General features: G+C 55.7%; 3 protein-coding genes and 1 non-coding gene across 15 annotated transcripts in view; 3 read left to right on the forward strand and 1 right to left on the reverse strand.

Moving 5' to 3' along the window:
• PLEKHM1 (pleckstrin homology and RUN domain containing M1) overlaps window positions 1–6025 on the forward strand; it is a 52523-nt gene extending 46498 nt beyond the window's left edge. For 2 of the 5 annotated variants that reach the window (XM_017549317.2, XM_037745988.1), the window contains 3 exons: window positions 2032–2095; window positions 2616–2773; window positions 3961–6025. In XM_017549317.2, coding sequence (XP_017404806.1) covers window positions 2032–2095; window positions 2616–2773; window positions 3961–4072 — 334 coding nt within the window. In that variant the 3' untranslated portion in view covers window positions 4073–6025. The remainder of the gene's footprint in view (window positions 1–2031; window positions 2096–2615; window positions 2774–3960) is intronic. The other 3 variants (XM_017549318.2, XM_017549320.2, XM_017549319.2) reach the window with 3 other exon arrangements.
• Window positions 6026–7275: 1250 nt separating this feature from the next.
• LOC119474209 lies at window positions 7276–7337 on the forward strand. Its single transcript, XR_005203495.1, has one exon. It is a non-coding gene; the product is annotated as a U7 small nuclear RNA (small nuclear RNA).
• A 473-nt stretch (window positions 7338–7810) lies between these two features.
• The window catches only part of ARHGAP27 (Rho GTPase activating protein 27), a 52829-nt gene continuing 39563 nt past the window's right edge, over window positions 7811–21076 (forward strand). For 2 of the 8 annotated variants that reach the window (XM_017549326.2, XM_017549328.2), the window contains exons 1-4: window positions 7811–8589; window positions 9007–9139; window positions 9560–9691; window positions 11035–11709. In XM_017549326.2, coding sequence (XP_017404815.1) covers window positions 11053–11709 — 657 coding nt within the window. In that variant the 5' untranslated portion in view covers window positions 7811–8589; window positions 9007–9139; window positions 9560–9691; window positions 11035–11052. Of the gene's footprint in view, window positions 8590–8712; window positions 8793–9006; window positions 9152–9559; window positions 9692–11034; window positions 11710–15798; window positions 15900–21076 lie in introns of those variants that run through there. The other 6 variants (XM_017549325.2, XM_017549327.2, XM_037745990.1 and 3 more) reach the window with 5 other exon arrangements.
• Window positions 9025–9597, reverse strand: LOC108318347 (putative NAD(+)--arginine ADP-ribosyltransferase Mav). The gene has a single exon (XM_017549392.2). It carries the CDS (start codon window positions 9576–9578, stop codon window positions 9048–9050), a length of 531 nt encoding a protein of 176 aa, XP_017404881.1. The 5' UTR covers window positions 9579–9597; the 3' UTR covers window positions 9025–9047.

Consider the following 21076-nt stretch of genomic DNA (forward strand, 5'->3'; position numbering starts at 1 on the left):
AGGGCTGAGGCACGGACAGGTCTTGGATGTGGGACGGGAAGTCAGGGAGGAGCTGGCCTGCACTAGCAGCAGCTGCCTGGCCGAGTTCTCTCCAGCAGACCTGTGACATGTCTCCAAGAGCCAGAGAAGCCCCTGAGAGTGTCTTCTTCAGCTCTTGAGAGAAAGCTATCACAAAATGCCTCATGCACTGTCCACCCACCAGACCTCAGTGTCCCTCCCAACAGCCAGGGAGGGGTGGGCAGAGGAGGATCCAGGGCTCAGGAGACAGGTGGCACCCAGGTCCCCTACCCATGTCCCCCTGATCTTCCAGCCCTTGCCTGGCCCTTTCCTTTCCCATCACTTCATCAGTTCCAGGAGCTAAGATTCGACCTCTCCCCTCATCTTCCTCTCTCCCGAAAAGCCCTCCAGATTCCTCTGTTCTCTTTCCCAGCTAGCCAGCCTCATGCCAGAGGACAAAGAGGGTACTCCTTGTTGTATGGGTGGAGAAAATGAGGCCCTGAGTAGGCCTGGCTGTGCCCCAGTGCATGAGTTTCTCTCCTGGAAGCCAGGAGCGGAAGTGACCTCTCACCCTTGAGCCAGCGCTCTCTCCCTTCTGGCCTTGCTGAGTGCTGTGGAGAAGCCAGTTGCAAGCCCTTGCTGAGAGGGTGACAGGCCCAGGGCACAGGGGCTCCCACAACGTGGTCAGAGGACAGATGGCAAAGCTAATTCTCTATCCAGATCAGCCCACCCTCCTGCCAGCTCAGGCCCGACCTGTGTCCCCCTCCCACCGCCTGCTGTGTCCCATGATTTCTCGGCGACAAATGGCAGCTCCCCTTCCTAGAATGTAGAAAGTTTACTGGGGATACCAGCATGGTAAACTGAGGGGACAGTTGGCATCTTGGCCTGCGTGGCTGCTTGGTGGGACTTACCGTCTCCACCCCGGATTGGGCTCCCCTGGAGTACAGCTGAGGCCACCAGCTGGGACAAGGCCAAGCACCCCCATTCCTGATGCTTCACAGCTTGCACCCAGGAGGCCCAGACCCAGGGCTGGCACCATCCTGTCCCCAGATGTCTGGGGCATCCTAGGGTAGGTTCCCAAGCGTCCTCTGACTTGGAGTAACCCCTCACCCCCAGTACCCACACAAACACAGCAAGGCCAGGCAGGTTTTGTACCAGGGGACCTTCTGCAGCTACTTCCTCTCCATCTCTCAGGATGGGGCCCGCTGGATCCCTGCCATTGGTGTGGTGGAAACCAGAGCCACATTGGTGGCTCAGCCCTTGTCCTCTGCTCCCGCCGCCACCTCTGAAATGGGATCTGCTCTGAAGTGAGCTGTACCTAGGACACGTCTCACTTGCTCTTGTAGCACTGAAACCAAACACTTGAATGTCTGTCCCTCAGCCAAGCCATGGGCCACAGCAGGGCAGAGGCCACATCCTGTGCATTACTGTCCCCAGCCCTGTCCCTGGTATGTAATGGTGGCAGTCATGACAACAGCCTACATCTCTGGCATTCACCAGGTGGACAAAGGTGCAGGCTCTGCAGCCAGGCCCCTGGGTTCAAACCCCAGCTCTCCACCTACTAGCTGCGTGACCTCAGCCAAGTGATTTCACCTCTGTTTCCTCTTCTCAAAATTGGGGTTGTGATAGTACCAGCCTCGCAGGATTATTGTGAGGATCAAATGAATGAATATCCAGTTCCTGGTCCCAGGTGTCAGAACCCATCCTTCTCCTCATGATTACGTGTTTACTGTGAGCCTGGCACCAAGCCAAATGCTTTAAATAAGTTACTTAACCCAGACAACTCCGTTTCCCAGGGAGGGAAACCCAAGGTTCGGAGGGGTTAAGTAACTTGCCCAAGGTACCACCAGCTAGTTCGTTACCTTGAAGACCAGGTCCCAAGCCCAGGCAGGCCAAATTGCACTCCTAGCCCCTGCCCCACCCAGGCGGAAGGTGTCTGCCTGGTAAGCAGCACCAGGGGAATGAAAACAAACAGTACAGCCTGGCCCAGGTCTTGGAAACCTTTCTAAAGAATCATTTGTGTTTTGTTTGAAGGCTCAACCACAGGAATTATCTCTTGGAGTCTCCACATAGGTTCAGCGTTGCTGACCTCCAGCAGGTGAGAGTGTCATGCTTCCCCTGCCCAGACCTCTAGAGAGACTTCATTCTAGGAGAAATCAGCAAGGAAGATGGGACAGGGGTGTCTGTGGTTTGCTGAATAAGACCTCAGTCTTCAGCTTCTCTGCAGCTTAGGATGGGTTGCCCTGCCGCCCCAGCTTCCTGGGCAGGGACGGATACCCCTAGCACCCCTATAATAAACAAGCACTCCAGCAATCCCAGGATCACAGGGAAGAGAGTCTGGAATACTCCTTTCCCCAAGGGGAGAGCACAGTGGATTTGGGTCTCATCTATAAATCCCATAAGCCCCCAGCGACCTTGGCACCCACGGGCTGGATGCTCAGCCTGATTCAGGGAGGTTTTCTTTCCTTGCCCGCGTGGAAACTGGGGGCAGAAGTTCTCCAGGCAGGGAGAACCATGACGCCTCAGTGCAGCTGTTTGAAAGGCCTGGTGCCCCAGTTTACCAGCCCTCCGCAGATCACAGACGGGGTGTATGAAGGATTCCTACTTGCCCTCCGCAGATCGCAGATGGGGTATATGAAGGATTCCTCAAGGCCCTGATCGAATTTGCCTCCCAGCACGTCTACCACTGTGACCTGTGCACCCAGCGCGGCTTCATCTGCCAGATCTGCCACCACCACGACATCATCTTTCCCTTTGAGTTTGACACCACAGTCAGGTATGAGGGATACCCAGCCAGCCGCCTTCCAGCCTCACCCTCCCCCATGCCTATAGCCAGGCCCAAGCACGCAGGGCAGCAGGCCTTGATCTTTGGGCAGGAACATATTGAACATCTGCTTTGTGCCATGCCAAGGAATGGTGCAGTTCTTCAGGGCAGCCCATGCCCGGGGCAGTCATGGCCAGCTCTGATCCAGCTCAGGGGACTGACAAGCCCTCCCAGGACTCCACTGCCTCTGCAGAACCATGTCTTCCTAAAGAAGAGGTGGCTACTGGCTCTCTGAGTAGTGCCTCCTGGCACCTCAGTGTATGCATGGGTTGAGGAGGGTTGTATGAGTTACTACCCTGAACTGTTGGTGTGAGACTAGGCACAAAGTGGGCACCTGGTGGGTAGTACCTGCCACTGCCACTGCCTCTGTTGTTGAAATGATCCCTCTTGTTACCAATTATTGCTCATTATCAGCAACCTCTCAATGGAAAAATTCATCCAGACCTTCCTGCATCCCATGTAGGAGTGGAGAACTGAACTGGGAGCATTCATTCTTTTTGTGTTCACTGGTCAGGATTCAGCCCTGAATGGGCCTGGGGCTGAGTTTCTAAACTTACAGTCTTGGCTGGATTCAGTGGCTCATGCCTGTAATCCCAGCACTTTGGGAGGCCGAGGTGGGTGGATCACTTGAGGTCAGGAGTTCGAGACCAGCCTGGCCAATATGGTGAAACCCCGTCTCCTCTAAAAACACAAAAGTTAGCCAGGTGTGGTGGTGGGCACCTGTAATCCCAGCTACTTGGGAGGCTGAGGCAGAAGAATTGCTTGAATCCTTGCAGAGGTTGCAGTGAGCCAAGATTCTGCCACTGCACTCCAGGCTGGGCAACAGAGCAAGACTCTGCCTCAACAATCAATCAAGTAAGTAAATGTTTTTAAATGTAGGCAAGAAATCTTTAATGAATCTCAGTCAGCATTTATGAAAAATGCAGTAGGACAGAGAATATCTGTATGCATCGTGTGATGCATGAGTAGCACTGTTTCGAGACCCTCCGGTTCCAGCACGGAGAGGCACAGTGCGCGTGCGTGGGTCACACAGTACATCACAGCTGTATCATGGGTTCTGGTCAAAAGCGCTGGCCAGTGTGGCCACAACGTAATCTCCAGCCCAGCCGGCACCAGTAGGCGTGCTGCTCTCTCCCCAGGTGTGCCGAGTGCAAGACCGTCTTCCACCAGAGCTGCCAGGCTGTGGTGAAGAAGGGCTGCCCCCGCTGTGCCCGCCGGCGCAAGTACCAGGAACAAAACGTTTTCACCTGATGCCCATCTGCAGACCCTGCTCTGAAGGCCGGGGGTGAGTGTGGCTCAGCCATCCCAGCTGGTTTTGCCATCAGCTCAGGATACTCACCATGTCACAGCTGTGTCCCCTTGTCAGGAAGACCCTCAGATGTGACCAGAGCACCGGCCTCCCAGAGAAAGCCCAGGAAACCCCCGTGATGTGCCCTGGCCCTCCCACCACCCCTCTGCTGCAGGAGGCGAGGACACCACCAGATGCTCCCTGTCTCGGGGGAGACGGGCCTTTTATTTACCAGGCCCTGGCTCACCAGTGTCCCGGCACCTCCGTTAGGGCCAATTACACACTGTGGAATGGAGACTTGGGAGCATTTTCAATTCCACATTTCTGATTTAAAAGGTCTAGTTTTTTAAGGTGGGTTTTTCCCATCCATATTTCAATAGAAAGTATTTTTTTATTCTTGACCCTACACGAGTCACCCAAGAAATCCAGACATTCTCACTCCCAGCGGATGCACAGGAGCCACTCAGGCCTGGCCCGGAGGCAGTGGGTGGCAGGCGGGCAGGCCACTGCTGGGACAGGGCCTGTGGGCCCACCCGGTGCCTTTCCTTGGCCCTCACTGCCAGTGCCAAACCTCCCGTTGGCAGGGCAGGGCCAGTCCTGGTAACCCCGCTTCTCTTCTGTCTCCTCTTTACTCCCCACCCCACTGCGTCTTGCCTTCTGAGCCCATCCCTTTCTCAGCGTGGGAGCCCCTAGCTCTTCTCTAGCCTGGGGCCTTGGCCCCATTAGGAGAAGGAGAAATGACTGAAACCAGCACTGTCAGCACTTTGAGCCCTCCTGGGTTTAGGGAGGATGCCGCCTTGCCCACCCCCGATCCCCGTGCCGTCCTCACCCCTCTACAGACAAGGGCGCTGCCGCAGATGCTCCAGGCCCACCTTGGTGGGCGCTCAGGGTCACACTCTCTGCCTGACTGACCCCTGCCGGAACACAAATAGGCAGGACCCCAGAGATGTCAGGTAGCCGGGCCCTGCACTGTGAAGTGACCCGGTCCATCGCCCTAAGCTGTGCACGGCGTGTGGGGAGCTGCCCTGCGGATACAGCCTCGGCCTCACAAAGCCATGAATTCCCAAAGCACCACTGAACTTGCCCAGCCAGGACACTGGAGACAGCACTTCCTGGAGCAGGATTGCCTTTGAAGGCGCCTTGGGGCTGGGGTGGGAGCCTGGAATTGTTTGCAAAGTGATGTTCAGACCCTCCAGGTTTCAGAGAAATGTGGGTTTGCTGATCTGTCACCTTCCCTCACGTCTCCTGGACCCAGCAGGCCCCAGCAGGCCCTCGTCTGGCTGTCTTGCCTGTGCTCAGCTTGGAGTCTGAGGCCTCAGGTGGAGATCCACCTGTCACTGTCAGAGATGAGCCCACGCCCACCCCTCCTTGGGGGCGATCAGCTGCTGAGTCACCCACCCAGCCTTGGAGCTAGATGCCTGTGCAGCAGAACAGAGGCAGTGGTGGCAGGCAGGTGGAGGCTGCACACAACTTCTCCCGGTCATGGCGCGCACCTGTGCCCAGACACCAACACCTCCTAAGCTGGGAGCTGGGTTATGCACCCGCCATGGCCCACATAATGCTCCAACACAAGCCCGGCCTGATCAGAGCCCTCACTGCCCCATCCCTGAGTGGGCAGGAGCCTGACGTGGGAGGGCTTGGGCCTGTGCAGATTCTTCCGGAAGGTGCCCTCAGAGGCAGCAGGGATGAGGCCCTGGGGGGCCGGTTCCCCAGAAGAGGCCAGTGCTTTCAGATGCGCTGACTCTTCCCCCCTGCAAAAGGTAGTGCCCACACTATTTTTAAAATGTTATTTTATGCAATACACTGTTCATTGTGAGTAGGGCTCTGGCCCTGAGGAGTCTTTGCAATGTGTTGACGGAATTACTGCCGTGTGAGTTTTGAATGATTTTGCAGTAAAGGCCTGATCTTTCTCATCACTGGTCTGACTTCTGAATTCTAACACTGCCACTTCCTGGGGGAAGACCACCAGCCATGCATTACTATCTGACAGGGCCCCCCACCCTCCTGTTAGTCAGTCCCTGGCACAGGGGAGGGCTTGGGAGGTCGGTGGCAAACACTTGTAGGCAGAGAGCTTGCATGCCAGGAGTGGGCAGGGAGAGTGAGAAAGCCACCTTGCCACGCCCAGCAGTTGGGGTCTCCCTGGGGTAGGATCTCAGGATCTCTGGGAGGTGGACTCACACTTGTATAACAACTCAAGCAGATCCCACACTGGTGGCTTCTTTTCCTGTGACTTAAATGTCAAAGCACAGACCCTTGACACTGGATCATGTGAAACCTCAGGAATACAGGGGACATTTCTCAGCGGAGAAATAAAGGAGAGAGAGGGCTCGGGAAGGACTGGTTATTTAAGCAGAGCCACCAATTCAGGGGTCATAGTTTTAGGGCTCAAAATGACTTACTTGGCTGCTGATCTTCCTCAGAAGTTCCAGGAGAAGCCCAGAGGACCCCTCCTAGGGGAGGCCCACACCACTGTCCATTGTAAGAACAGGAGCAGGAAACAGACTAATTCTCAGGGAAATCAGGTTGCAGTGAAATGGGGTAGAAACAGACAACATTCAGGTCTGTAATTTCCTGTCCTTGAAGGCCCCTTTCAGAAGACAGGGTGGCACCCTCTGCCCTAGCTTCCCCCAAGGGCCTCACCTCCCTCCAGTACAGTAGATGGTAGGCCCAGAGAAGAGAAGAGAAACTTGGGGAGGAGGCCCAGTGGAGGACCACAGCACAACCTGGTGCTGCCCTGCCGGCAGCTCAGCCCCTCTCCATCCTCAGCAAAGCGCCTCTATTGTTTCCCCTTCTCCCCTACCTCTTTTTTTTTTTTTTGAGACAGAGTCTCACTCTGTGGCCCAGGCTGGAGTGCAGTGGCATGATCTCAGCTCATTGCAGCCTCTGCCTCCTAGGTTCAATCCTCCTGCCTCAGCCTCCTGAGTACCTGGGACTTCCCCATCTTTTCTGCCTGAAGGAGGACAGGCGTTTTGGAAATACCAATCCAACCCCTAAGAGCTCATCACATAATATAAGCAGTTATAATAGCTGATATAGCTGGGCGCAGTGGCTCACGCCTGTATCCCAGCATTTTGGGAGTTGGAGGCGGTTGGATCACCTGAGGTCAGGAGTTCAAGACCAGCCTGGCCAACATGGTGAAACCCTGTCTCTACAAAAATACAAAAATTAGTGTAGTAGTTCTTTTAGAATTTGTCTAGCAGGCTTTCCGGTTTTTGCCAGAAACCCGTCCCCCCCCCCCACAAAAAAAATCAAATAATTTTTAAAAAACCAAAAATACAAAAATTAGCTGGGCATGATGGCTGGTACCCAGGAAGCTGAGGCAGGAGAATCACTTGAACCCAGAGGTGGAGGTCGCAGTGAGCCGAGATTGTGCCACTGCACTCTAGCCTGGGCAACAGTGACTGTGTTTCCAAAAAAAAAAAAAAAAGGCTGATATATTGTGTGCACTGGGGCATGTGGTAAGCACTGCTTAGTGGACCTCATTTAATCTTCCAGTGAAGTGAGTGGAGAGAAGATTCCTCCAGTAACTTATTTTCTAAGCATGTCGGGCACCAAAGACCAATGCTGAGTTCCTGGAGGATCCCCAGATGCCACCAGGCCTCAGACAAACAGATTCTCAGAGGAAGTGTGGACTCACGGGTGGGCAATGCCTAGCAGGGGCAAAGATGCAGGAGTAAGGGAGTTCCAGGAGCATAGCCAGATTCAGCTTCCCAACCAACCCTGGACCCCCAGGAGGTGGTGTCAAGAGGGGCCATGGCCTGGGGTGCAGCCCATCTTCCTCCCAGAACACGGGCCTGACTCAGACAGCTCTCAGCACACACAGCTAGGTCCACAGGCACAACTTCATCCTTGGGGCCCCTGAGGGTAGGGGGTCTGCTGGGGCTGGGGCTTGTGATATCTGGAGTGAGTGCAGGGTCAGGTCAGAGGGGCCAGGCTGCCTGTCCAGAGAGGCAGATAAGTTCCAAACAGAAGACCCCAAGGCAGACGGCCCTGGGGCTGGATTCTGAGCTTACCCTGAGGACGGATTGGAGGGTGGCCCTCCTTCCCGACGAGGATCAAGAGGGGGTGGGGGATGGTGGGAGGGCAATCTGGCCAGAAGAAGCTTCGGGGCTGGCTCCCGCCCTCCCCAGTCCCACCATCTCAGCCCTGTGGCCTCCTCCTCCCTGGAGACAGCCAGGTGTGGCCCAGGATCCCGGGAAGTGCAGGGGAGGGGGTGGCGTCTTCGCTTCTCAGGCGCCGGCCCGGCCCAGAGGGGACAGGAAGCCAGGACACCGGGGATTGTCTCTCGCAACCTCAGCCCAGCCCCAGTCCGGGAGGAAGTTCTGCTGGGCGCTCTCCGCCGGTGCCTCCCTGGTGATATTGTTGAACAGGAAACCGGGTAGCGCGGGAGCCGCGCGGTCTAGGAGGGAGCGCGGGACGGCGATCCCACGCGCGCCTGCCGGGACAAGTGGAGGCGACGCTGGTGAGCAGACGCCCCGAGGTGCCCGGGCAGGCAGGGTCGGGAGTGGGGAGCCGAGCGGGGGTTGGGGTGGGAGGTGGGGTGAGGGTGGGGAAAGGGGCAGGGTGGGGGAGGGAAGGGTGCGGCAGGTGGCGGGTCCGCACCCGGGAGCTCGGCGCGCCTGCTCCCCTTGTCTCCGCGCTGGGGCGGGAGCTGCGCGGGCCGCATCCCACGGGGAGGAGAAGGTAGGCGAAGGGCTGCCCTCTATCTGGGGCGGGAAGCGAGCAGGCCCAGGCCCTCAGCGCCGGCCCAGGCCCTCAGCGCCGACCCAGGCGTTGACGCCCCTGTAGCTTGCGTCGCCTGGGCAGTGGACGCAGGGGACCTGGCGACGGGTGCGTTCTCGCGATCCAGTGCTCCTCCAGGCTCCCCGAATCCTTCCCCTTCTCTGTGTTTCCCCAGGGTCGGGGAAGGAGCAAGGCCCGGTCCCCTTCTTATCTAGCCTAAGACGCTGCGCTCCGGTGGTCGTCCCTGCGCTGGGAATCCCGCTCGGAGTTTTTCCAGGCCGGGCCGGGCTGCGCCCGGAAAGGCCCTGGTGAGGGAGAAGGTGGGCCCGGAGCGGGCGGGTCTGCAATCCAGTTGGAAGGGCTCTCAGTAGGTGATTCAGGGTGCAAATTACCTCCCCGAGAACGGGAACGCCCGGACGAGTCAACCAGCCCCAGCCCGGCATTCCCAGACTCGCGCGCCGGAGGGACGCGTGGACAGCAAATCGCCGGGGGGGTTGGGGGAAGGCGGGGCAGGGGCGGCCCCACTCTCCATGGGTTCCGCTCGTGACCGGCCAGCGCACCTTCAGTCGCAGCCCACCTGGCCTTCTGCTCCGGGCCTTGTCCCAGTGCCCCCCAAGGTCCCCAGCAGAGGCATTCAGGCTCCTCCTTGCCCTGCCCAGACACAGCTGCTTTGGGTATCGGTGACTGCACGCCTGAGCGTCCCTGTCCCTCTTCGCTCCCTTTGCCAGCTCCGGTTCGGCGCAGCATCTCCGGCCTCGCCCCTGGAAGCCCCGCCCACGGCAATGGTAGGGGCCTAACCTGCCGCCACCACCGGCTCCTCCCACCCAGCCCATGGGCTCCCTGAGGCCCCCACAGCCGACGTGAGTGCGCCGCGGGGTCCAGGGGGAAAGGGCGCCGGGGGAGTGTCCTCCTTGGGGTTTGTTGGCCCACCTCTGGGCAGCTCGATGGCCCCGCCTCCGGGGTCCGGTGTGCTTAGTGACTCAGTTTACACCCTTTCCTCGTCGAGGAACGCTTGAGAAAGTGGCGAAGGAGGAGCCCTGTGGGGGCCACCGTTGGACACTGCTCCTTCGGTCCCTCAGCCTCGGCAAGCGGTGGTCTCCGGTCCCCTGGCCCGGGCCACTTTAGGGGGAAGGAGGAGGTGTGGTCAGTGTGGGAGTTTGGCGGGCCCAGGCACCGACTCGTGGCTTTGGTGGAGGGGCGCAAGCCCATTTACTTAGGCCCTCCCCCATCCCTAACACACCGGAGCCGGGGCGGGAGCGGGGCTTGTGACCACTCGGGAGAGCTTTGAGGGCCCCTGCTCTGGGACTCCGCACGGATAGTCACTGTCTCAGAGTGCATTCTCCAGGGGCCACTCTCGTGGGGACACTGTAGAGGTCACAGGGCAGGTGGGCAGGCCGCAAGGGCGGGGCCTTTCTCGGAGGCGGCCTGAGAGCAGGAGAGCAGGGGGCGGTGCGGGCCGGGCTGGGCGGGCCGGGCTCCGGCTCAAGTCTGCGGTGAAGCCTCTGGGGAAGGAAAGAGAAACCCAGAGAACCGGTTACCCCGCCTTGGCAGCGGAGGCCCCTACACCAAGGCCCTTGGACTAAGCGGGGCAGGGACAGCCCCCAGATAGAGTTGTTGGCCCGGCCGCCTGCAGAGCCCGCATCCCAACCCTGACCTGGGGCGGGAGCGCAGGCTCCTGGAGGGAGGCGGTGCCACGGGACCCTTTGCGGATTCTCTGCGGGCGGGAGGCCTCCAGGCAGGACAGGCCCGGGAAGCAGCAGGATTGTCTTCCCACTTGACTGACGGGAAAACTAAGGCTCAGTCAACTATTAATAAGCAAGCGTGGTGTCGGCCTTAGAGAGGACAATCACCCCTCGTTTTAAAGCCAAGGCTTCTCTTACAGTCTATTTGGACCAAGACTAGCCATAATCTCCCACCGCAGGTCTGAAGCGAGGCTCAAATCTTATAAATAACCCCACGGAACGAAGGGGTTGTCCTAATTCCAGCACTGAGTTTAAGAATGGATGCCTTAGATGCAAGTGTAAGAATAGAAGCCTTAGATGTGATTTTATGCAAGTCCCCATTTTAGAGATGGGAAAACTGAGGTCCGAAGGCGAACGGCGAGTGCAGGATCGGGACTCAAACCCAAGTCTGTCCTCGAGTTCCGGGCTATTCCGGGCTCGGTGGTCTTGACCTCCGCGGCCCTCCTCCTTGTTGCCCACAGGAAAACGCCGGGGCCGCGATGGCGGCGGACGTGGAGGGGGACGTGTACGTGCTGGTGGAGCACCCCTTCGAGTACACCGGCAAGGACGGGCGCCGCGTGGCCATCCGGCCCAATGAGCGCTACCGGCTGCTGCGGCGCAGCACCGAGCACTGGTGGCACGTGCGGCGCGAGCCCGGTGGCCGCCCCTTCTACCTGCCCGCACAGTACGTCCGCGAGCTGCCCGCGCTGGGCAACCCTGCCGCCGCCCCGCCTCCAGGTCCCTACCCGGGCCCCGCGGCCCCCGAGCCGCTGGCCTATGACTACCGGTTCTTGAGCGCGGCGGGGGCCGGGGACCCCAACGGCGCCCCAGCGGAGCCCCGAGGCCGCGCCAGCTCCCTGTGCGGCCCTGCGCAACGCTGCACTGCGACCCAGCGCAGCAGCCTGGCGCCGGGCCTGCCCGCCTGCCTGTACCTGCGGCCCGCAGCGCCCGTGCGGCCCGCGCAGTCCCTGGACGACCTGGCGCGCACAGCCGTCTCGCCTCCCGCCGGCCTCCTTGGAAGCAGCGGCAGCTTCAAGGCCTGCAGCGTGGCGGGCTCCTGGGTGTGCCCGCGGCCCCTGGCGCGCAGCGACTCAGAGAACATCTACGAGGCCATCCAGGACGTGCGCGGCCCGCCGCGGGAGAAGAGCGGGGAGCAGGTACGACCCCCGGGGCGCAGAGGCGGGGAGGCGAGCTGGGGACCACGTCAGCACGGAGCAGGGAAACCAGCAGACCCGCTCCGCTCAGCGTCGGGCACGACGCCCACCTCTGTCCGAAGACTTCGGATGAGCTTCTCTCCCCAACAGGGAAACGTGAGCGGTGGAGACCCCCAGTCCCTCATGTGCAATTCCTAGTCTCCAAAGCTCCCTGGAAGCCCAAAGGTTTTGCGCTTGAACTGATGTGAGGCTGTTGATGGTCTTTATTTATCGCGCTTGTGTGAATATTCATGTTTTGCTGCAGAAATGCAAATGAGCTCGATGGTCGGCTGCTGCCCCAAGCCCTGCTGGGAGGTTATGTAACCTACAGCAGGTGTGTGCCCAATATTATCTTTCCAAATCCCAGCTGTTCCGTATTCAGAAGCGCATCTGGGCACGGAAGGGGGGTATCGCGGGCCTACAGCCTGCTCAACCGCCTTGCCGGTCTCCCTGGGGTCAGATGAGAGGGTGGATGTGAAAGTCAGGCGTCTGCTTCTCTCTGAGGGTGCTTCCAGCATTTTAGTTCCTTTTTTGAAAGAACTCTTGATGGGTTTGCTTCAGAAAGAAATCCGGTTATGGTGAGGTTGTTTATTCCCCTCTTCAGAATCCAGCTGTGTTAATCTGGGAAATCGAAAATAGAGCACGTTTAAAAACACTCTTACATTCTCAGAACACTCTGGGCAACCCCGACATTTTGAACTTTAGGAGCTTTAAAGGGAGGGGCACCCCGAGGGGGGGAAAGTATGCTTAGAACCGTTCTTCCATCTGCCACTGGTTGTGTGACGATCTAGGGCCGGTTCTCTTCCTCTCTCAGGGTCTCGGTTTGTTCTTTAGCCTAAAGGGAGGGAGTGGACGGATGACCTCTGAACCTTGGGAGCCCCTGATTTATTTCGCTGTACTTGATGTCGTTACCACGAACATTGATGCCTATCATGTGCCAGGACTGAGTCCGGAATGCCCAGTCGAAGGAGGCACGTCCCCATAGGCCCGCTGCTGGGTCTTCCATCCGCCCATCTCGTTACAATGCAGAGCTCAGGTTTTGAGGCTAGGGAAAGGCGAATTGGACTCTGCTGGGTCACCTGCCAGCTGCTGACAGCCACTTAGCTTACACCCGAGGACGCTCCCCCAGGCCCAGCGTCCTCGGGTGTAAGCACAATACCTAAGGATTAGCGCTGTAAGCCTTGTAAGCGTCGTAAGCGTTGTAAACGAGGTAAGGCTTCGAAGCGCTCGGCAGAAGCAGGGGGTCCACCCAGACGGTCTGGGTCGTCCTGGATCGGCTTCCGTGGGTCTGCGCCGCCTTCACTCGGGCTCCTGCAGCGGCAGCCCGCCGCCTTGTGGCCAGGGTGGAGAACGGCACCCGGCGGGCGGGGCTGGGGACCGCGGCAGGTTCCTGTCTTCTGTCTTACGCCCCTGCCAGCGGTTCAGGCAGCTTCTCTGGGATGGGTGGCTGGATGCCAGCGCTCTTCCTTCCCGGCGTCCCTCCGTTTCCTGCGCAGGCTCTCGGTGGCGCACTTCCGGGCCTCTCCACATTCTCTGTCCTGGTGACGGTGGAAGGGTGCCTGCCCGTCTGAGCGGAGCCCCTGAAGGTGGGGGAATAGCCTCGCCCTTTGAACCTCGCATCTGGCCCAGGGTCTGGCTCAGAGTGCACAGAGGGTGTGTGTTGGGGAGGGCAGAGGAGCGGCCTTTACCTATGAGCCCTTTACCTATGAGCCAGGGTTCTTTAGGTCTGCCCAAGGGCCACCACCCCAGGGCCCAGAACCAAAAAGGAAGGAGACTGCCCAGGTCCTGACATATCCTGAGGAGACAGATGACCCCCGCAGCCAGGGCGCCTGCCAGGTGGCCCATCTGCCCATCCTTCCTCCAGCTCCCAGCAAGTTCCCAGTTGCAGGGGCATATGGGGGGAGGGGCACAGATGATGGGGGCAGGGGACTTACCCAGCTAGGAACTAGGACATTGGCCAGAGACAGGCTGCTCCCTGGCCTCACTCGTGGCCCTAATTCGCTGTTACCTCCACAAGTCACTTTGCATCTCCAGTCCTGTTTCCTTCCCTGTGCCATGGGTGCAATAATACCACCTTCCCTGCCATGGTGCTTTATTCAAGAGGCAGCTGTGGGTCTCCCTGGCGCTCCACCCCCAACAAAGTCCAGGGTAGGGAGTTGGTCCTGCCCCCACCAAGGGAACCCCACCCCTGCTCTTAGTTCTCCCAGCAGGCATTTTCCCACCATGATCCTCCAGGACCATTCACTCATTCATTCGGCATGAACTAACTGAATACCTGCCAAGCCCTGGTGAGCCTCCAGATCTAGAGAGGACTGAGGCACAGCCATGGTCCTTGGGGACTCGCCCCTCTTGGATAGGAGGCCAGCAAGAGAAGACCTGAGGCTGGGGCTCAGGAGTGGAGCGTGCCCCACCTGGGCAGGGCCTCCTGGGCCCTTGCAGGAATATGCACGTTATCCTGCAGCCACTCTAAGGCTTTCAGTAGAGACAGGAGTGGGACTGAGAAAAAAATCCCTGTGGCCAGGGCTTCAAAAATGGCCAAAGCTCTTGGTGGTCTTGTGGGCACGTGGCAGTGACAGGAGGTTTGGGAGGTAGATGGGCAGGGTCAGGGGCTGAGGGAGCTGGGAGGGAACTCAGGCTGGGTTCTAGATTCCCAGCTGGCACTCGTGGGCAGACCGTGGTGCTGCTTACTGAGGGGGCGACTTAGGGAGGATTGGGGTGGGGAAAAGATGGGACCCGCCTGGATTTAGATGCCAGGCAAAGGGAAGAGAAGCATTGAAGTGCTGGCTCAGAGGCCAAGAAGTGTCCAGAAGGATGCACAGGAAGTCATGTGAGAGAAAGGCCATCTAACAGTTACCCAAGTGGCCGCCAGAGGCTCAGCTGGCCAGGGGGTGCTGAAGGCAGCCGGCAGTGGGTCAGGAGTGAAGCGAGGGTGTGAACTGAGAGTGTAGACAATGGGCAGAAGGAGAGAGACACAGTGTGTCCAGAGTGGGTGTAGGGTCATGGATGGAAACGTCCCCAAGTTCAGGGGGGTGGGCAGGAGATGGGGAGGCTAAAGGTGGGGAGGGGCTTGGTGCTGAGAAGGGATCTTGGAAGAAAGGAGTGGTGGGTGTGGAACAGAGGGCAGGATGTGGGGACGGCAGTGGCACAGGGGCCCTGGGGAGTGTATGGGGACGCCTGCCTGTCAGGCAGCGGCTCAGGGCTTAGGGCAGGCTACTGGCAGGGCCAGGCACCCCCAGAACAGAGGAGCTCCTTCCTTGGACGGTGTTTTACAGCCTTGTCGCCCCCATGCACTCTCCTTGCACATATTGAGCACTTGGTGTGTGCTGGTCATCATGGGGGACACTGGGGACAAAGTGTGGGAAGACACAGTCCCAAAGGGGCTAACAGTCCTGTGGGCTCTGGCTCAAAGTCCTGTACCCAGGGTTAAGCTCCCAGCAGCCCAGAGGGCAGCCATAAGCACCTCCATTTACCTTGAGTACAAACAGAAGTTCAGAGAGGTTTAGTGACAGGACGAATGTCACACAGCCAGGAAGTGGCTGTGTCCAGGACAGTTCCAGGACACCCACTGACCCCCAGCCCCACCCTGGCCACCAGGTTCAGTTTCAGCCAGGTGGTCTTTAAGGTTGGCCACCCCGTTTCCCTTGGCAGGAACAGTCCAAGCCGAAGGCAGGCATGCGCTCCTTCTTCTGAGCATCCTGTGTGTCCAGCCCTGTTGTGGGAAAGTTGATGATGCCCCAGAAGAGGGACGTCTCCTGTTCTCTTGCTGCCCAGGAGAGGGCAGAAGCAAACCCTTCTGAGAGGGGAGAGAGGGAGACTGGGGGAGGTAAGCAGGGATGACTCCTCCCCTCCCCCAAAGAGGCCACTCCGGGAGCCCTGGGAAGGCCCGGCCAAAGGCGGTGCAATAAAGGGACCCCGTGGCTGTGGTTCTGACTCTGGAATTTCAGGGTGCGGTCACCAAACCCGCCCAGAGGTGGGAAGACCTGGGCAGGTGGAGCCAGAGCCGGCCCTGCTACTGGGGCACTGGCCTCTGGGAGGGAGACTCCAGCCCAGCTGCTGCACCTTCTTCTACAAGCAGCCCTGGAGGCCGCACCTGAGCTGGCAGCCCCGACTGGACGGAGCCCAGGGCCCTCCTTCCTCCACCTGCGCTGGGAATTGTGAGTGAGCTGTTGCCCCTGGGGGACAAGACGGTGGCCCCAGCAGTTTCCCCACTCTCTCCCCTCCCTTCCCCAAACCCTAAAACCCACCTGGGGGCCCCTCCGCTCTGGATCCAGGCCCAGCACCCACTTCCTAGGACAAACCCCGAGGGCAGCCCGTGGCCGCTGTGATTGAGAGAAAGGAACTGGCCTCGGGGCAGACCCATCTGTCCTACCTCGGGGCCAGCCAGGGAGCTTTTGGCAATGGGCCTTGGTAACAGCAGGAAGCTGAGGCCAAGCTGAGGGGACTCCAGGTAGCCCCTTGCCTGTACTCCCTCCTCCAGCAACGCCCACCCCCAACCCCCACTGGGGCGGCCGCCCTGGGGTGACTCTGCTGGTTTCTTTGCACCTGACCCAGTTCCCTCCCAGTGAGTCACCTGCAGCCCCAGGCTGGCCCAGGAGCCCCTCTGCCTGCCTAGGACTTAGGAGACAGCAGCTTCTTGGGTCCCCCTCTCACCCTCACCTCACATTGCTGTCCACCCAGAGATCTCCCTGCCCGCCCCCCCCCATCCCCTTCAGGCCCCATGGTCTCCTGGGGTCTCCCTGGAGCCTGTGCCTGTTCTCACCTCTTAGTCTCTGGCCCCCTTGAGCCCCCAGGAGCCTGAAATGGGCCCCAGGACAAGCCCACCTGCCCCCTCACTTCCTTCCCAAGCCCCAGCAGTTGACCACACTCTAGACCTATTTTTTTTTTTAATGTTAATTTTATTTCAATAGTTTTGGTGAGCAGGTGGTGTTTGGTTACATGAATAAGTTCTTTAGTGGTAATTTCTGAGGTTCTGGTGCACATGTCACCCGAGTGGTGTGCACTGTACCCAAAGCCTAGCCTTTTAACCCTCACCCCTCCCACGCTTCCTCCACTCCCAAGTCCCCGAAGTCCATAGTCTCACTCTTAGGCCTTTGTGTCCTCATAGCTTAGCTCCCATAGACCCATTTTCTCTGCCCTTCTTAGAGCTGACTGTGTCCAGTAGAGGGAGGGGTGGGCATCAGTACGGAATGCCAGCCTGGGCAGGTGGTCCGTGCCAGGCCCTGGGAAATGGGAGAGTCCATGATCATGACCAGGGAGTAGCCGATGACCAGGAATGTGGTCGGGCTCCCTGCCTGAATGTTAGGGAGATTCGGAGCTGGATCTGTGCCGGGGAGTGGGAGCTCAGCGGCGTTGGAGCATATTGAGGGGAAATGGGGCTGCCAGGACTAGGGCTCTGGGGGACAGGGGCACAGGGACACAGGCGCTCTTGCTAACTTTTGGGAAGTTCTGTTTCCAGATTGCAGAAGGATTCTGGTGTTGAGGGAACTTCCAGAGCTGCTGGGTGAGGCCTGCGGGACCCTTCTGTCCAGCTGAGTTTCCTGTGGGTGCCCACCCTGCCTCCTTGCCTTCTCCTGGCTGGGGGTCCCCTGTGAGGCATGAAGGGAGCGGGGCAGGGGCCCCTGTCCAGACCTCTGTGTCTGTCTAGGGGCTGGGCTACAGACAGGAAGCAAAGGTAGCAGAAGGGCCTGGCTGCGTCCCAGCCTCCCCCTTCCTTTCTCTTCCTTGGCCCAGTTAAATGTGTAAATTGCTATTCCCTCCCTATAAAAATAGCTTAATTCCATTACAAATATTTGGATAACAGGAGGAAATCTCAATCAAATGACTGTTATCGTGTTGGTTTTTTCCCATTTATTCTGCCTTCTTACGTGGATGTCTTAGGCAGTTCCTGTAGAGATAGCACATCGTAAATGACGATTGTGCCTTTGGCTTTTTCATTTACCAGATTCACCTAGTCAGTGAGTGTCAGCTGCTGTACTAGACACTAGGGAGCAATGAAAAATAGAGGATGTTCCTGCCCTCACGTAGCTTACTGTCCAGGAGAAATTGAACAGCAGATCCAGTTATGATATGGTATGGCATGGCAGTTATGATATGGCAAATATGATATGATATGATATGATATGATATGATATGATATATGATGAATTTGCAAAGAACTGACGGGGGCATGTTGGAGGAGCCGCCCTCCCAAAATCTTGTTGGCAAGAGGGGAATCCAGGAGTGCTTCCTGGAGGAGGAAGGTATTGACAGAGATGAATTCAAAAGGTTTCTACAGTTCCCTCTCATGAAACCCTCTGGACCCGGTGCTTTTTTCAGTGGCAGATTTTTTTTTTTTTTTTCCTCATCAGTGGTAATTAGTTTATTCAAGTTTCTACTCACTTTTTTTGGCCATTTTATATTTTACTAGAAAAGCATTCATTTTCACCAGATGTGTAAACTCTCCACTTTTAAATATTATTATGAATTTCTTTGTGACCAAGTAAATGATTTTTCTAAGTTTTTCATAGGACATATAAGAAAAATGCATATTTTATTTTATTTATTTATTTTATTTTATTTTTTTGAGACGGAGTTTTACCCTGTTACCCAGGCTGGAGTGCAGTGGTGCTATCTCGGCTCACCACAACCTCCATCTCCTGGGTTCAAGCGATTCTTCTGCCTCAGCCTTCCAAGTAGCTGGGATTACAGATGTGCACCACCACAGTTGGCTTTTTGCATTTTTAATAGAGAGGGTGTTTTGCCATGTTGGCAAGGCTGGTCTGGAACTCCTGACCTCAAGTGATCCACCCCCCTCAGCCTCCCAAAATTCTGGGATTACAGGTGTGAGCCACCTCGCCTGGCTGGAAAAATGCATGTTTTCTACTTAAGGGTTGAAGGTCCTATCTGCACCAACTCAAGTTTATTGATTATATTATTCACACTTTAATTTCCTTTGTAGCCTTTGGTGCTTGGGGGCGGGGGTCTTTCACTGTAATTCAGTTAGAAATGTGTTAAACACTCCACTCAAATTTTCTCTATAAAGCTCTTCTGTTGCTTTTACTCGTTTTTGCTGTCTATATTTCCTATGTTGCTGTTGGGAGCATGCAGATTTCCAGTGTTCTGTTGTTTCAAATTGTGCCCGTCTAGCCTTACATGATGTCTCTCTTTATTCCATTATACAGCTTAACCTTAAATTTCACCCTTCTGTTGTTAATATGACCACTCCTTATGCTTTTTGTGTGGTTTTTTTGCACTTGCTTAGCATTCTTTTTTTTTCTCCATTATCTTTCTTTTTTCTTTCGAGTCTGAGTTTCCCTCTTCTTGCCCAGGCTGGAGTGCAATGGCTCGATTTCTGCTCACTGCAACCTCCACCTCCTGGGTTCAAGTGATTCTCCTGCCTCAACCTCCTGAGTTATTTATGGTGGTGCATGCCACCATGGCTGGCTAATTTTTGTATTTTTAGTAGAGACAGGGTGTCACCACATTGGCCAGGCTGATCTCAAATTTCTGACCTTGTGATCTGCCCGCCTCAGCCTCCCAAAGTGCTGGGATTACAGGCACGAGCCACCTCGCCTGACATTTGTTTTTTGAGACAGAGTCTTGCTCTGTCACTCAGGCTGGTGTGCAGTGGTGCGATCTCGGCAAACTGCAACCTCCGCCTCCCAGATTCAAGTGATTCTCCTGCCTCAGCCTCCTGAGTTACTGGGATTACAGCACATGCCACCATGCCCAGCTGATTTTTATATTTTTAGTCGAGACGTAAGGGTTTCACTACGTTGGTCAGGCTGGTCTCAAACTCCTGACCTTAAGTGTTCCACCTGCCTCAGCCTCCCAAAGTTCTGGGATTGCTGGCGTGAGCCACCGTGCCTGGCCTGCTGCTTGGTTGCTGTTTTTCACCTTTTCCTTCCTTTGCCTGTGAGCGCTCCGGACTGGGCCCTCCCAGGTCATCTTTGGCCTCTATTTTGTTTCAATCTTGGTGTACTTTTGCTCTGAGGTTTGATATTTCTTCTTGACCTTCCAGGCTGCAAATCCGAATCTCAGGGGTGTATTTCTTCTCCTTCCGCTAGTCCAATGAGATATTTTCAGTTCTAAAAATCAGTCCTCTTTTAGAACTCTGTTTGATTCGAGTGTCCTTAAGAGTTTATATTCCAGGTGTGATTGCATTCTCTAGTCCCTCTATTTTGCCAATAGCCTTGAATTTATTTTGCTAGGTTTTTTTTTTTTTAAATCAAAGCAATATTTTAAAGTCTGTAGTAAAAATCTCACATGTACCCCATTTCCCTGCTCTGTCCTCCATCAACTCAAAAGTCACCCCTTTCATTCATTCTTTCTTCCTTCTTCCAGAGTTTCTGAGTACAAACTAGTATAACTACATATCTGATCACTTAGTTTCCTCTCTTAAGCAAAGGTAGTACCTTAAGATAATACATTTTATGGTAAGTAAAATTGCACACCGCCCTGTGCGTAAAACAAGATAAAAAAACTTGTTTACTTTTTGTTTTATTTATTTCTTTGACAATGTATGGTGGAGATTGGATCTAGAGAGCCTGTATCTCCTTCCCTACCACTACGAATAATCCATTTTACCAGTCTCTAGTAACAGACACTTGGAACACTTCCCATTTTTTGCTATCACAACAATACCATAATGAATGTTCTTTTATATACTCTTTTATATATGTACATGTAGATGTAGGAAAAATTCCAGAAGTGGGATTTTGGGGTCAAAAGGTAAATAATAGATATTTGATGAGTATATCCCGTGAGGCGTATACCAATTTGCCTTCACCAACACAAACGAGGGTGTCTATTCCCCACGGCCTGGTCAACTGACTAATGTCAAACTTTTGTTTTCTGCCAATCTGACCATAAAATGTATTATCTTAAGATAATTTAAATTTGCATTTCTCTTTCCAGTAAGAGTATTTTTCATATACTTAAGATCTGTTTGTTCCCCCATTTCACCTTTTTATTTTCTGTGAATGGTCTATTTATATCCTTTGGCTGTTTGTGTATTGGGTTATTGGGTTTTTTCTTGTTGAGTTCTGGTAGCTTTTTCTATACTAGGGAAAATTGCCCTTTGTCTATTATTACATGAGTCGGAATTCTCTCCCCCACCCTGAGCTTGTCTTTTGACTCTGCTAATAGCATCATTTTGACAGGCAAGTTTCTTAAAACACACTTATGTAGTCCAGTGTAGCAATCGTTTATTTTATGGCTTTTATATTTTGTTTGTTACAAAGTCTTTTATATATACTTTTATATATATATACACACACAGCATATTTAAGTCATATATATATATATACACACAGCATATTATATATTTATATATATATATACACACATACAG

This window comes from Cebus imitator, unplaced genomic scaffold (genome assembly GCF_001604975.1).
Source record: "Cebus imitator isolate Cc_AM_T3 unplaced genomic scaffold, Cebus_imitator-1.0 Scaffold217, whole genome shotgun sequence".
Taxonomy (NCBI): domain Eukaryota; kingdom Metazoa; phylum Chordata; class Mammalia; order Primates; family Cebidae; genus Cebus; species Cebus imitator.

What these genes read in the sequence shown, in the direction of transcription:
- LOC108318347 (XM_017549392.2), bottom strand. Translation starts at nt 9,578, where the DNA reads ATGCTGCGCCGAACCGGAGCTGGCAAAGGGAGCGAAGAGGGACAGGGA.